General features: G+C 32.4%; 2 protein-coding genes and 1 long non-coding RNA gene across 6 annotated transcripts; 2 read left to right on the top strand and 1 right to left on the bottom strand.

Annotated features, from left to right (window-relative positions):
- Window positions 1-532: 532 nt before the first annotated feature.
- LOC146926775 (BSD domain-containing protein) lies at window positions 533-6,579 on the top strand. 4 transcript variants are annotated; one of them, XM_085700267.1, is made up of 6 exons: window positions 533-649; window positions 1,142-1,360; window positions 1,493-1,605; window positions 3,888-3,985; window positions 4,247-4,429; window positions 6,201-6,579. In XM_085700267.1, the coding sequence occupies exons 2-5, from the start codon at window positions 1,186-1,188 to the stop codon at window positions 4,389-4,391; spliced, it is 531 nt and encodes a 176-aa protein (XP_085556393.1). In that variant the 5' UTR covers window positions 533-649; window positions 1,142-1,185; the 3' UTR covers window positions 4,392-4,429; window positions 6,201-6,579. The 4 variants fall into 4 exon arrangements, 2 of the variants coding, with proteins under 2 accessions (XP_085556393.1, XP_085556395.1); XR_015005515.1 differs by lacking the exon at window positions 533-649 and having other exon boundaries at window positions 1,089-1,360; window positions 4,247-5,650; window positions 6,232-6,579; XR_015005514.1 differs by lacking the exon at window positions 533-649 and having other exon boundaries at window positions 1,089-1,360; window positions 4,247-5,650.
- BSK6 (kinase with tetratricopeptide repeat domain-containing protein) lies at window positions 5,058-10,227 on the bottom strand. The gene is made up of 10 exons (XM_085700266.1): window positions 10,002-10,227; window positions 9,554-9,774; window positions 8,986-9,121; window positions 8,572-8,705; window positions 8,188-8,293; window positions 7,858-7,943; window positions 7,335-7,523; window positions 6,457-6,621; window positions 6,219-6,332; window positions 5,058-5,469 (listed from the first exon to the last, which is right to left on the bottom strand). Exons 1-10 carry the CDS (start codon window positions 10,081-10,083, stop codon window positions 5,215-5,217), a joined length of 1,488 nt encoding a protein of 495 aa, XP_085556392.1. The 5' UTR covers window positions 10,084-10,227; the 3' UTR covers window positions 5,058-5,214.
- Window positions 10,228-10,871: 644 nt separating this feature from the next.
- On the top strand, window positions 10,872-14,218 carry LOC146926773 (uncharacterized). The gene is made up of 3 exons (XR_015005513.1): window positions 10,872-11,062; window positions 12,633-12,779; window positions 13,826-14,218. It is a non-coding gene; the product is annotated as an uncharacterized LOC146926773 (long non-coding RNA).
- The last annotated feature ends 2,242 nt before the right edge of the window (window positions 14,219-16,460 follow it).

Here is a 16,460-nt window from a genome sequence, read left to right as displayed (position 1 = left end):
TGCATCTCATAATAGCACACACACAGTCAAATCTGCCTACAAGACGTGCTTGAGCATTTCAGACCAAAGGATAAATTATCACGTCACTGGTGATTGAAAGTTGACATGGTCATTGCGTGTACCACCTAAAATGAAACAATTTTGTTGGAGGATTCTTCTCTGTTGCTTACCTACGAGGTTCAATTTGCAAAGCCGCAGAGTTCATTGCCAATCAGTTTGTGATATTTGCAATGATGATCTGGAAGATGAGATCCACATGTTTATGCACTACTATTTTGTTGCTGATTGTTGGAAAGAAGTATATCTTTGGGGAAAGATAGAGCCATACATGACATCAAGTGATAACTTTTCATCTATTATCTTTACCATTCTTGGAGCACTTGAAGTGGAAGATTGTACTAGATTTATAAGTGGTGCCACTGCCTCAATTATGATGTGCAGTCTGCTACCCCCAACATGGATTAAATGCAACGTTGAATGTTCTCTTTTTGAAGTCGTAGGTAAATCTGGTGTTGGTATATTCTTTTGAGACAACTTTGGACATCTTATCCAAACTCACATCTTTCCCTTTCTTGCAACCACAATTGAGTGTGAAGATACCGCTCTACAACAATCCCTCCAAATTGCTCTTGACCTTGGTCTCAACCAGGTGATTTTCGAAACTGATTATTATATAGTTGTGAATGCAGTCCTTAATATAAAGCTTACTTTCTAATCGTAGGACTTTGTTTTTATCTAATGCAAGTTATGCTCTAGTTTATATTAAAAGATAAACTAATAAAGTTGCTCATAACTTTGCTAGAGCATATATATTACACGCCCCAGTTCTTTCTATCATCCCTATATTGTATTCACTTTATTATTTTGGATGAAATGAAATGAAATATTATTCCCTTAAAAAGGAATGTCAAAGAGTGTTTCTAAGATGATTACTTTTGAGCAACCTCCAATTCATATTAGGTTGTAACTTTTCGCTGATTCTGTTGGATGTTACATTCGCGTAGTTGCGGAAAGAAATTTAAAATTTAAAATGATAAATATAAGTTTACCTAAAAACAGAAAAAACAAAAAAAAAAAAAAAAGGAAAAAATTGAATGGATTAAAACGAAATATTGGAATAAAAAACTCTGTTTGAGTGCAGTAGTTTTCACTCTTTGGAAGAAAGCAAAGCAAAGTGAAGTTGGAATGATGTATTGGCTCAAACGCACACTCTTCAAAAGTTCCAGAAATCCAAATACTCCAACACAATCCAATTCCACACAACAACATCAAGAACAAGAACATCATGGGATCACCGAGGAACTCATAAACCTCGTCAAATCCTTCACCATTGATACCTTCAAAAATTTCCCTCTCCAAGGTTGCTTTTCCCTTCATTCATTTTTGTTCTGCTCTTTTTCCCCCAAATTGAAGAAAATGTTGGGTTTAGGGTCCCATTTTAAATTCCCAATTTTCATAATTTATTTGATTTCTTTTAATTTTTTTGGTGTAGATGAAGATGAATCTACTTATAGTGAAGAAGTTGAATCTACTTCAACAAGAGTTAGAAAAGATCTTTCTCAATGGCAAGAGAGACATGCGGTTCTCATACTCTCTACAGTTAAGGTTTGATTTCAATTCTCCCTAATGATGCCAATGTTAGATTCTAGTTCATGATGTTTAACTCAACTATTAAATACTATAACTAGTTTAATCTATAAAAATAATACCTTTGCGGGGTTTTGACTAAGATCAACCGTAGTATATGTTCTTATCAGTTTAATAATCTGTGAAATCAAGTATGGTGTTGTTGTTTTCTTGCATTATTTTGGATTGTGCTCACCCTGTTGAACTAGCTAGCTGTAGTACCCTTGGTGCAAATGACTATGTACTTTTTAAGCCGGTCTTGTATATTGTCTCTGTTGGGTTTAAATCTATGGAGCTCGGATACCGACACGAACACCAAACACAACGGAGACACCGACACCGCTAATAATTTGAGAAAATCACATAATTCAGTGTATTTATATGTGTCGGTGTCGTATCAATCACGACGCGTGTCCGAAATCGGGACACGCCTAATTTGAGGAGTGTCTGTGCTTCATAGGTTTAAATGATTCTAGCTGACTTAGACTCTAATTGAGTATCTGTTATAGGCCTTTGTGCATGTCTCAAATCTAGACACCAAAGAGATCTTCTTGTGGCCTATAGTGAAATATTAAAAAAAGAGAAAACAACAGACTCATCTTTGACAGAGTCCCTCTTAGAGTAACCGAATTGGTAGAATAATTGATTTATTCACACCCTTTTGAAATTTGTTCCTAACTCAAGAATGAATCCGAGTTGATTGGATATAGGCTATTAATCAAGGTAACAGATCCCAAAATATAGGCAGGCAATTTGAAGTGCCTTTGCACAATATATGGCACACAAGGACAGCTTATGTAAACAAGTTGTGTTTAGGGTGAGAACTGGGAATACCTATTCACTAGCTTGTGTGGGGCAGTATCTGAAAATTTGTTGATTTTAGGAATGTATATATATTAGGGGTTGTAATAATGTTTACATTACCTTGTAATTAGTGTAAACTCCCAAAGTTAAGGGACTCGTCTGGATGCACTACTCATTCTTTGTGAATGGATCGACAAATTTTACTAAGAAATTTCCAAGACAGAACATAGTATCATACTTGGACCCCCATCGTTGTTCCTTTCAATTAGTTTGACAAAACCTTAATGTCTTAACACAAAAATCCTAGTGGTCATAGGAGTTTCATCGTCTAGACATCTTCTTGGATGGATCACTATCCCCGAAAACCTCCAATTGAACGTCGCATTGTTCACCTTTGAAGTCTCTCAGGCCTTACACATTTAACAAAGTGAATTGTGGCTAGTGTGTGTGGGCCACATGGATTCTCCTAACCTCCGGTTGACCTGATGCCAGTCCAAATATCTTCTTTGGTGTCTCCTCTGTCCATATTGAGAGGTCAATGATCCAATTAAACCATCTCTTTAGTCGCCTTCGTCTCACCTCTATTTTTGAAATAGTCTCCATATATAATTCATTTTATAATTCCTCGCTTACTGGAATGGAATGGGATACTTATCTAGTATCAGAGCCTCGTTAAGTGCTCAATAGTTCACACAATTGTGAGTTTGATACAGCAATGTCATACATACCGTTTAATGTGGCAAGAAATGATTAATTCAATGTTTGTGCAGTTTGTTGGACAATATGACATTGAATTTAAGTAACCACCTTACCTTGATATTAGAGTCAAATATTTGAAGCAAGAAATTAATCAATGATGCAGTGTTAAGTTTTGTTGTTAAGCATAGGAGACGATGTGAAGGAAAGAGAAAGGTAGTTTGAGAGAGATTCTAGAAAACTATCTCGGTATTCTGATTAACTAACTAGCCAATTGATGCATACAATTATTTATAGAGCATAACACAGTTGTTACTGCGATGCTCAAATACAACTGCCAGAAACTTAAAATAATTGCCAATTAGGTTCCAGAACCTTCTGAACTAATTTCAAAATCAGCTGTGATTGATATTGGCTTGTGTCCCAACAGAACTATACTTGATACTAAAATGCAACAATAATTACCAACAGCATTAGAATAGAAATCAGAGTGTATTTTTTACTGAAAGTAACTATACTTTTCTGGATTACTTTTTTAATGTAAACACTATCCGGCTAAAGTTGTTTCTTGATGAGTGGTGGGTTTGTGTGCATTGGCCGATATCAATATGCATGTTCGTTTAATTTTTTGTTATCTGTGTTTTGATTAACACTGTGATTTGACTTCATTCTGAACAGTATTGTTATAGTTAATAATGTTATAGTTTAATTAAAGCATCACAATTAGCACCACAAGTAATTACAGTTTAATTATATTACAGGAAATATCACAACTGAGATATGTACTGTGTCCTCGCCATTTGAAGGAAAACCAATTCTGGAAAATATACTTTACGCTTGCCAGGAGCCATCTTGCCCCGTAAGTTTTACACATTATTGCCAATTGTTGTATGATCACAAAATAGTTTTTTTTTAAACAAAAAAAAAAACTAATTTTGTTGATTTTTGGTAGACAGTAGCTGCTTCGAAAATATTTACTTTCCATTTTTTGTTTTTGTGCATGATCACATTGCTTACACTAACACATATATCAACGCCAAACCATAGAGTAGGGTAAAAATGTATTAGGATTTTAAGGACATGCTTTGATCACATTTGGTTCACCCTCATTGTTAATCAGATATGAGCTACGTGCCATACAACAGGAGAAACTAAAACAGATGGCAATGGAAGATGAGAAATCTTCAGTTAACCACCTGCATGAAATTGAAATGGCAGAAGCAAAGCCTGGGAACTTCACAGAGCCATTGCCACCCTCGGACTAGGAAAACACTCGCAATGATTGGTAGCTTGAATATAACAGGTATTAAACCATTACTACAAGGACTGTGTAACATTTGAAGTTTGACAATGCCTTCCTTTAGTTGATATTTTCATATTGTTTCTGAAGTTATTTGCTTCAATCTGCTCCTATGTACATTGTTCGATTCGTAATTATATAAATTCGCAGACATACATAGGGTGCTTGATCTTTTTATAGTCCTAAAGATGGTTCTTGGTTATATGATGGGATTGATATGAATTTTATGAGCAGATGCAATATTGAGAACTATATGAATTTTATTCATGAATTATATAAACTTTGATGGAAAATAAACAAGCTGCAGACAATTTGTTGAAGTAAAAACACAATCTATGTATTCCCTTCATTTCTGTCCAAGCAAAGTCATATTATGCATTTTATAAATAAGAAAACTTAAAAAACAGTAATATAACTACTTGTTGCTTAAATGAATTGTAATTGGTTGTCAGAGTAAAATAATTTTACACTCACGGTATACATCTCTTAATCTCTTATTCGATAATAAAGTGGTAGATATTAGAAATTGGATCATCCTGGATCTAAACTCATCTGTATCAAAGTATAGTCTTTCAACTCCAAACAAGATATGCAGTTAAAAGGAAACAAGGAAAAAGAGGCTGCACACATGTGAAATTTCAAGCCAGTCATTATCTTCTGTCTCATAACGAATTACAGAAAGCCAAAAAACAAAATGATCATTGACGAAATCGGATGCAAGGCCTAATAAAAAGCTACAAAAAAGAAACATCAAATAATACTTGAGATCATAACAGACAAAGAAAAATCTATACAGTTTTCAAATTTTTATGCTTTTTAGCTTCCATGTTTGTTCCATCTTTGAGAGTTTCTTGTGCATCATTTTCCATTCCAAGGCTGAAAAGACAAGTTGCTTGAAGATATAAAGCAGTAGGCCATTCTGGAGATACCACTTGAGCTTGCATGGCATCCCCTAGAGCTTCCTGTGCCATGTCATTCATCAAATAAGACAAGCAGCGCCTTGCATACACTGTAGGTGACACCATGGTCCCTCCATCTATGAACTGATGAAACAAAAACCAAAACACAATATTAAAAACTTACTCTGTTAGATCAATCTAACACATGAAAAATTAACACCCTTAGCCGTTGGATTAATTCAACAACTAAGATTTTGCTGTAGAGGGAGAGGGGCCGAAGAGGATCCAGGTCCACTGGGGATGTATACCGACATATTGAAATAAGGTAAATATTGTAGCACATCCTATGTGTGCAAAATATTTCATAAACACTTCTGAAATGACATCTAATCATATGTTATTATCTCATCACATCATATTTCGTCGTGTTTCTACAAGTGTGGTTGGATGACAAAATATAATTAGATTTCTGTGTAAACCATATTCTCATTGTATTTCCATAATTATTAAACTCTTATAACTTTACAATTAGATGCACATACATGATACACCAATGAATATGGCTGGAGGAGACTAACTCCATTTGAGATGTTTAGCTAGATAGTATGCAATATCATAGTCATTACAACATTAATGTTATTCATAGCATCAAATTCAAGCTATACAGAGGGTTTGTTCTAATTGACTTATTTGAGCTTATATATTGACATCAAAACAACTTATGACACATCCTTAAAATGACTTAAGCATGGTTCCATAAGCTCTTATCATAGCGTATATGAAAACAGTTTGACTCAATTTTATCTTCTGTTATAAAATAGTTTATACCTAAACAGTTGTATTTAAGCACTTAATTAAGTTGTTTATTCAAACAGGATCCTTAAAATCCTTACTTGTGTGTAGCAGTCAATGGCCGTGACAAAGTCCTTAGCTCGAAAAGCAGCATCTCCATGCTTCTTCAAATTCAAGGTCTCTTGCATTTGACTAGTCCACAATTGAAAGGAAAGCTGCAGTTTCAACATTAATCAAACATTGGAGTTAGTAACACAAAGTTAGAGGGAAAAGTGTGTAAAAACAAAGTTTATATTCCTCTCTTTCATATTGTGTTGTGTATTCAAGTGTGACAAAAACCTCATTGGCAATTCCTTCATCATCTTTGTAACCAGACTTCTCTAATATTGCATGTATGGCAGTAAGATCCAATCTCAAACATGATTCACCAAAAGATGTCAATGACAATGGCTTTGTTGATGATTCTGTTTCTTGCTTTAGACCCATCAGAACATGTGAGGGAACCTGCTCATATACTATCCAAATTAAATGAGAAATCATATTTGTTCTAAGATAGGCTAACAATTCTCACATTGCTTTACAACAAAGTACAATACTTTCTCACGTTGGACGTTGTAATATGTGGATTATATTGATTTCAATTTTTGGAGTAAAGACTAATTCCATCAGACATTAAAACTTAAATCCATTTTAGTGATAATAAGCTCTCTAAGGAACACAATCTGTCAGAACACAGAATATAACCATGTTAGGATAAATCCTTATCATCTAAGTATTTATATAAGTTTTATTTTTTTAATAAAAACTCGGTATCCGGCCTAAGAACCGACTAATCTGAGGGGTTTAATCCCACCGTCCACTTGCGGGGGCCCCATTTAATGCCAGAGCTCAATGAAGTTCTGTATGTTGGCTATGTATAAGTTATTTTTACAGCAAAAGATTAAATGAATTCGAAATGTTTTTGTATGCTATCCTAGATAGTTTATGGAAATTGTAACAAAAAAGAGTTTATGGAAATAAGTTGAAAACATCATATATACACATGTCCTAAGCTACTTTCATAAGCTTTTCGAAACAGTCTCATAAGTGTTCACGTCAATAGATAAGTTGAAATAAGTCAGAGACATGTAGCAATTAATGTAGAAAAATAGATCATTAGACCAAAACAAAACTATCATATAATATCTTCATGTAAGGTGTGTATCATACTGATGTACCTCTGTTTCTTTCTGAAGTGACATAAGAGTTTCAACAAGAGATTTTGCATTTGGTCTCTCACGAGCTTCATATTGTAAACAACGTGAAGCCAAACGAACTAACTCAGTTCCATCATCCTTTGAAAAGTGACCCTCTAATGCAGAATCCATCAACATCAAATAGTTTTTCCCACGTATCAGATCAAGTGCCTGCAAAGAAACAAACAAAAATTAATGCTGTGATTATCATATGTTTGTACTTCATTAGTTTGCTGTATTAGTCTATTACTTAGCTAATCAGTTTAGTTAGTTACTAACTTATTCAAATAATTGTATGTTCTACATTATGAATTTATCTTCTTAAGTATACTCTATATAACACCTACACTTCATATTAAAGGTTTTTTCGGTGTCCGAAACACTTCATTCTATCTTTCATTTTCTAAATTATAATAGATGTTTACGTGTCAGTGCTTCATAGAGTACATTAAGCAATACTCATTATCATGAGTTTTTGGAGTGAACAATGGGAAGAAAAACTTACATGGCTTGGTGGAATATGTTTACCACTCAAGAGATCAAGCAACAAAGTTCCAAAACTGTAAACCACACTCTCTGCTGTCACTCTACCTGCACATAAACCAATATGTACAAAAGAGCAATAGTTACATACAAATACATGTAGTCAGTCAATCAGAGCTATCGGATGAAAATCTTACGACTCACATACCAAGTTTGCTTTTCTTAAAATTTCATTTATCGAGCTTAAAATGTGAATCGTGTGATATTCATTCAATGGTTTTGACTTATTGAATACACTGAATGTGTAGTACGAAAAAATCCGGAGTCCACAAAAACTTGATAAAAACATTACCTGTCCTCAAGTACTCAGGAGGGGTGAAAGCCAGGTTTGTACTGTAACTCTTGCCATCTCTGCTGTTCTTCATCAGTCCAAAGCAAGATAACCTTGGATTACCGTCCTGTAGATGCCATTCCAAGTTACAAAAAGCAAGAAGAAAGGATTGATTAGAAAGGGAAATTGAAGCACATATTTCACAACTTAAACAAACTTGTTATACCCTGACACGGACACTCGACATGATACTGAAACATAGACACTGATAATAATTTAAGAAAACAGAAATGATTGAATTTGAACTAAATACACGTGTTAGTATCATGTACATATCAGACATTTATACGTGTCAGATATCATATATGTCTTCAATATGAAGTGTCGGTGTTACACAACTTATACCTGATCAAACAAGATCCTATAGGCATTGAGATCATGATACAACCCCCTTCCTTTACTTGTACAATATTCAAGAGCTTGAGCTAAATAGAAGGCCACTCTCAATCTCATTGCCCATTTCATGGGCTGTGACTCCCCTACATATACAAAGGTAACCATAGTTATTTTCATTTATTTCTATGTTCAAAATTCAAAGGTAAATACCAATATAATGAAACCTTAATTGTACTTTTAGTCCCTCTATTATAGTTATTCTGCAATTTCGATCCCCCTGGACTAAAATTTTGAAATTAGAAATAAGGTAACCGAAATTGCAGATTGGCCGTAGAAGAACCGAAAATGAAATTAAGTCTTCAATGAAAGATTTAAACTTAACCAAGACTAAGACAAATTTTATAGTAATAACTAAGAACCTACAATGAAAGAGATGCTTAGCCAGAGTTTCATGTGGCATAAACTCTGCCACTAGCAGCCTCTCATCCCCTTCATAGCAACAACCAATCAAATTCGCCAAACGATCGCTTCTAAGGTTCCCCACTTGTTTAGATTCTTCCTACAAAATCACAACACATTTTGTCATTCTTAGTACTAAAATTCAATTTTTTTAAACATAGTTTTAAATTACGATCTACAACTACAATTGCAGCTGCAGCATAAAGATTATGGAGGTTTCTGCAACTACATTTGCATGCTATTTTTCGCAATATCAAAGACTGCGACATAACTTTTTACTGCAATATTAGTTCTAAATTGCAGTTGCTGACGAAGTTTGACACTGCAGTAAATTGCAGACAAATGCAGTCGATGCAGCCACAATTGCAGTTGTGGTGCCATTTCGAAGACCTCTAAAACCTTTATATTAGGGCTACAATCTTAGTTTCATACTACAATTTAGAACTATGACTACGTACGATCACAACCACAATATAAAATCTTGCATGAAATGGTAGAACAACAATGAAGTGAAAGTGGCAAGTAAACAAACAATGAATTGTCGAGAATCGGGCCAAGCGAACTTGTTGAAACGTTTGACGGCAATCAACTGTCCATTCTCAAGTTTCCCTTTGTAAACAACATTTGGAGCTTTCTCACCATGCTCGGAGACTATGTTTTCTGAGGAGAATCCATTTGTAGCAGCCTTCAATTCTTCCAAACTGTACTCATGAAAACTAGGCCACAAGTTTTTTTCACTCTTGCCACCATTTTCTACAATAATAAAGACAGCATTTTTAAACCATAAAACGGCGTGTCATGTTATGATGCACCGACACAGACACCACTGCCACATCAATACCGATAATAATTTAAAAAGATGAATTAATTCAATGCAATCACATATGTCGGTGTCGGCCACCAGACATGCTTTCGATCAGAATTGTCGGTGCTACAACGGTGTCATGTGTCTACTAAAAATAACAAAATAAAACACAAACCTTGGTCAGAGGATTCAAGAACAGAAGTATTGAGATGAGAGTGGAACCAGCAGAAAGAGAATTTAGAGCAACGACCCCCCATGAAGAAGAATAAGAAGCAACTGAAGGTTGAAGGACTAATGAAGAATGTTTAGACAGTGTTCATTGTTGTGAGCCCATTTGGTCTATGAGTACACTTGTGTTTATGTTATGTTTGTTTCAACATAAATGGATAAAAGTTGGGAATGCAAAAGGTTAATATGGTGATGGTATACATACATAAATACAATATGTTAAATTGTTATAAGGTAAAATTTACTTGTTTATCTATCTGGCTTTCATTTTTGTTTTGATTTTCTCTCTCACTATTCCTTCTTTATGTTGTTCAATTTGTAAAGTGCCTTTCCTATTCTTTAACTTTCTGGTTTTAGCTTTATGCTTTTCTGCCTTTTCATCATTTTGCTTGACTTTTAATTAAAGGAAATTTCAAATTATTACTATTGTGCAATAATATTTTTTAGGATCACATTTCCAATGAAGAGCAGGCAAATTAGTACTTGAAATTGTAAACATTGGCCAGTAGCCCTCAAATTTTATGACTTAGCAAATATATTTATGAAATTGCAATGCATTAGTTAAAATGGTCATTGTGTTAACTTTTTCCATTAAAGGATATAATATGACACGTCAAATGAACATGTAACCTTCTACGTGGATCTTACATCACTGCCACATTATCATAAACTAATGTAGTATGTTAAATTCATGTATTTCATGTCAAGCCTAGCATGTTACAAAATTTCATTGCATATATTCTATGTGCAATTTAGTATTTAGTGATGTGATAATGAAAATTGACGTGAGATCCACATAAAAACTACATGTTCATATAGCATGACACATTATACAAAAGTTAACAGAGAGATCATTCTAACTGACTCGATACATTTTAGGACATCAACAAGAAGAATAATATGTTGGAGCTGAGAAGAGCGATGAGCTTAGATCTTCAAAGAGTCGTGGGAGGTTGTGTCAAATTTAGCAAACCACTCCATACAACTCAAAGATACACTAAACTGCAGGTAGCTATGAGACTAATTTTTGTTTGGATACTTAATCATAGTTAATGTTTTCAATCCCTCTAAAGATGTGTTATGCGGGGATCGAATGATGATCCTACCCCCACAAAATATAGCCTGCACAATCAAGTGAGCAACACTCATTGAGTTACACGAGCCATATCCATTGGATTTGAAATGAATACATTACATATATCGCATATGTATCATTTCAAAATATTTGTTGTATGATAACAATTTAAAGTTTTCTTTAAAAAGAACAATTTAAAAATTTGATGACACCTAATTAAAAAGAAAAAAAAAAGGTGGGATCATTGCTCAAAGAATTTCAATTTCATAATCTGCCAACTAATCCCCTTCTCATTTAAGCACATGATCAAATTTTTGTGTTGTGTGTAAGGAAGTGATTCACACTATCAGCTAGAATTAGGTATGATTTATGAAGTATATAGGACTATTAGGTATGATTTATGAAGTATATAGGACTTAGTTGATAATCATGTCATATGCGTGACTTTTTTGACCAATTAATTAATATACCCTCCGGTCACTAATATAAGCAAAAATCCACTTTTTAGATACATTCAATTAATGATGTATGTAGTCTTTATTATATGTCACATACATCATTAATTGAATGTATCTAAAAAGTGGATTTTTGTTTATATTAGTGACCGGAGGGTATACAAATTTAAAAAAGCATTGTCTTAGTCAATGATGTAGCACATTAAAAACTACTAATTTTTAGTTTAATAGGGACATAATTCTTTGTTAATACACTTTTGAAAATTCAAAAGGTATCGGAGATATCTCATTTATCTTTAGATAAGCCACTCATTTTGAGCACTCACCTTCAATCTTGGCATAGAATTCAATGAAATTTCAACCATAATTGTTGATTATGGTGTTGCATTCTTCAATACTGTCTCTGGTCCCTGTTTATAAGAAATATTTGGGTCAACGAAAGTTGATGTATTTGGTTTAAAATTTGGATTAGATGCATTAATTTTTGTTGATCTAAATATCTCTTATAAATAAAACTGTAGGGATTATTGTGGAAAAATTATAGTCAATTACAGTTGATAGTTGTAATTATGATTATGATTGTTTAGTTATGTTGTGATCACAATTGCAGTTGCGTATTTTAAAACCTTTGTTGTGATTAAGTTGAGTTCATAAAGAAAAAGGAGGATGCTAAACACATTGCATTATATGTCTAACACCTAATGTTTGTGTCATGTTTAACAAGTGTAGACACTACAATACATGCTTTAGAGCTTGCAACAATGCCCTACTCTTTCTTAAGAGAAATGATATTTGTATAACTATTTTCTAATAATTTTTTGACAACTTTCTCTCTCATACTCACATTATCTTTTTATTCTCTTTCTTCCTTTTTCTCTCTCTCTATTATTTTTGACCAATCAAATGAGAGAAAACCAAAGTTGTTATGAAAGTTGTACCAAAGAGTTGGACAAATATCACTACTCTTTTCTTAAATATTGCTGTGATATTTTTTCCACTTTGTTTTTTTTCCCTTAATTTTTTTTCTATATTTTTTTTTGTTACAAAGCTAATCAAACAACAAGAAGAAAAGAACAGAAACAAAAAGCCTAAACTCTAAGGAAGAAAGTTCCCGAGGCATCATTCCTAAACACGTCTAGGAGGTCGTTAGAAGGAAATGAATGGATTAAAAAATCATCATTTGAAGAAGCTCCTAGTATGTTTGTTTTGCTTTATTTATGTCTGCAACTTTTAAAATTTAATAGTTCAATTTTTTATACTTTGTAAAAAATTATTATGATTAAATAACTAAGCATTCTACCAAAAACAAAACTAAAAAAACGAGTATGAAATATATTTTTTTGACAAAAAAAAACGAGTATGAAATTAAATTACTATAAATGAAACATTTTTTTTGAAAGGGATACATGAAACATAATATGCCAGGTGCCACATGAGTTAGACCTTAAATTTTTAACAATTATTTATGTAAAGTATCTATTTGCAAGTTAATGATTAATCTCCGCAAGAGAAAGAGAAATTAATCACCTCTTGTGAAGTCTCCCCTAGGGCCCGTTTGTTACGGATTAAAATAAAAGTGATTTTGACATAAAATAATTTAGAGATTATATTTTAGAGATTTTGTGAAAAATCAGAATCTATTTTTTTGTGTTTGTTTACCGTAACAAAAATCACTTTTTTAAACAAATAATCTAGTTTGTTTGGATACAACTATATAAAAGGAATTTTTTGTTACAAAATTAGCTCAATCCTTTAAATCACATTTTCTCTCTCCTCTGAAAAAAATCTATTTTTTGAGAAGCTGCTCCTAACAGCTTCTCATTTGAAGCTGTTTTTAGATTTTTTTTAGATTCTGATTTTTTTAAAAATCTGTAACAAACGGATGCAAAACTCTTAAAAGTGATTATTTGTTTAAAAAAGTGATTTTTTTCTTAAAAAAGTTATAACAAACGAGCTTAATGAAACTTTATTTCATCCGTAATATTTGGTTTTGAGTTCTATTTTTCGAAGAGATCGGAGTCAAGTTTTACTAACACACATGTAATATTAATTATTTTTCTTTTGGGTTTGAGGATATTATGCTATTTATTTGTTTATATATTTGACATACGAGGAATGCTAACAACACACATTTTAATATATACTTTCTAACACTCTCTTTTTTATTGGTTAAAATTCACATGGGACCCACCAAGTATGTTAAAATGTATCTTATTAGCATTTCTCTTCATATTTCTCCAGGAAAAATAAAGGGTCTTCATTAAAATCACAAAATGCAAGATAGGAATTGAGAGTATCTGAATATGTGTATGACATGATCATTGTCTAGATTGAAAACAAAAGCACAATACTACAAATTTATGAATCAATCCTTAAAGTAAGAAGGGGCGTGATCATTCATACCACCCATATGGGGATCAAAAAGGACCCTTAAACAGGGAAAGTAGAAACTATGTAATAAAGAAAGTGGTCGTTAGTTGCATTTGAAGACATGCTTCAATGATGTTCTTGCAATATCACTCACGTTTGTATCAACCTTATCATTGCACTCTGTCTCTCTATGTGAGTGTGATCTTTTGTCTCCTAAAACAAACCCTTTTTATACATTGACTAAACTTTATTTTCCAGCTTGAATTGCGCAAGCACCACCTTTTTTTGGGTGCTATCGTTGGTTGGTATGTTATGTAGGGACACAAGAAATCATATAATATTTATGTCGAGTGAATTTAGGATGTTTTTATGGATTCAAATTTTAAAATATATTTTGTTTTAAGTTTCGCAATTCGAGCATGAAATCTGGATGTCTGATCTTGATCGGATAATCTAGATACTTTTTTTTTTTTTTGAGAGAGGATAATCTAGATACTTGTGACTACATGCAGTTACACACTCCATATCATGTCTTCAAACTATATAGTCAAAGATTAATGGTTTGGGTAAAAAGAAAAGATGAAGACTAATCCTTCAGAATATATGATTCACGATTCCATTGGTTCGATTCTCTTAAGCTATCAAGTTCGATTCTCCCTGATGTCAATTTAGATATACTAATTTGGTTTTTTTAAACAAATGGTTCATGATCTTATCAGTCGAAATACTTTGGATATACGATGTTAATACATTGACAATCGTCTATATTAGGATTTTAGCCGACAAAATCAACTTGTAAAGTGAAGAGTATCACTCTATAAATTCATTTCATGTCTTATCTTTAAAAATATGGAGATCTAATTAAAGAGTTCAATATTATCAACAAATATTTTCAATACATTGAAAATGAATACTTCATCACATGATGAAGAGAAATCATATTTTGATTTTGAGACATTTGCTTTTTAGTGTTAAACAGAAAGGCCACATCCACATGCATGACCTAGCTAACTTGGCTGTAATTGCAAAATTTTGAAAAGGCACCAATACAATGAACTTCTTCATTGTCGCTTTTAGCTAGCTTCATTGTCAACAAAAAAGTTTGATTTAACAATGAAATTGAAAACCTTATCTCATTTGCATGGGGCTCATGGTAAGCTCAATTATCATTAAAGAGTGAATACGTCTCCATTTTTATATGTTTTTCCTACTGTTTTTGCTTTGAAAAAAAATGAACAATTTTGACTAAGAATTTTTTTTGCTTGTGCTTTAGTCCTTGAACTTATCTATATAAATGAGTAGTTTAACAAATGCATCCTTTAACAAATGCATTCAGGTCCTTTAAATTTAACGTTTGTATCGTATTAGTTCTTTTAATTTTTTTAGTTTAAAATTGGTCATTTACGTTAATAAAAGTGTGCATCAAATTCTTTAAGTCATAAAATATATGCACCATTACATTCTTTCCATCAAACCCAGCTAAAAAGTGCTGATGTGAACGTTTATATCTAAGTCTAAAGGTCTAAATTTACCTCTAAAAAAATAGGGTTCGTAGATGTATTATTTAGTTGTTTGATTCATAATGTTGTTAATGAAATATTTATCTCTAATATTAGGATTGAATTGGCAAAAAATAAGAAGAAAATGTGTTTAAGTCATTATGTTTGGTGTCATAAATATTTTTTGGACATTCCGCCTCAATGTTAAATGGTGATGTAAGCACTTTTTAACAAAGTTGTATAAAAAACATCAATTTGTTAAAAATAAAAATTAAAGGATTAACTTGTTTATTTTTACTGACATAAATGACCAATTTAAAACTTAAAAAAAAAAACTAAAAGAATTAATTTGATATAAAGGTTAAACTTAAAAGACCAACCTAAATTTATAAAGAGAAATGATATTTGTATAACCATTTTTTTTGCAATTTTTTGACAACTTTCTCTCTTATATTCACACTATATTTTTACTTTCGCTCTCTATTATTTTAATGTTTATGATAATACATTTTTTCTTTATAAATCTATAGTTATCCCATAAATTATCATACAAATGGTCGTTCAAATAACACAACTCATTTATAAAACTTGTAATCAACATTAGTCCTTTAACAAATTCGTAGAAGTATGATGTGAAAGTAAGCTCTTCTGCACATTGGTCAATAATATGTATTCTACGGTTCAAAAAAATAAAAAGTTTCACGTCTATAATTTTTCTTTTAAAAGTTACTCACAAAGGAAATTAATCTCCAATATACATCTACATGCAATTATATATTTTAGGGAAACATTTTTCAAAATAGACAAAAGTTAAATATTTATACACCCACATGTATTAATGATGCCACTCTTCAAGGCTCTTTGGAATAATGTTTATACTTGATTACTATAAATGAGGTTACATACATTTGCATGGCTACGAGCTGCAATACCAAATGTTCATGGTTGCTGTACAACAAGTGCTTGACCAATTGATGGGTCACAAACCACGTGAAGATACAGAGGGA

Source organism: Medicago sativa, chromosome 4 (assembly GCF_051527215.1).
Source record: "Medicago sativa cultivar Bolivia chromosome 4, Bolivia_mono, whole genome shotgun sequence".
Classification (NCBI taxonomy): Eukaryota; Viridiplantae; Streptophyta; class Magnoliopsida; order Fabales; family Fabaceae; genus Medicago; species Medicago sativa.
The sequence above is the reverse complement of the archived record's forward strand: the minus strand, read 5'-3'. Positions and strand labels throughout refer to the sequence as shown.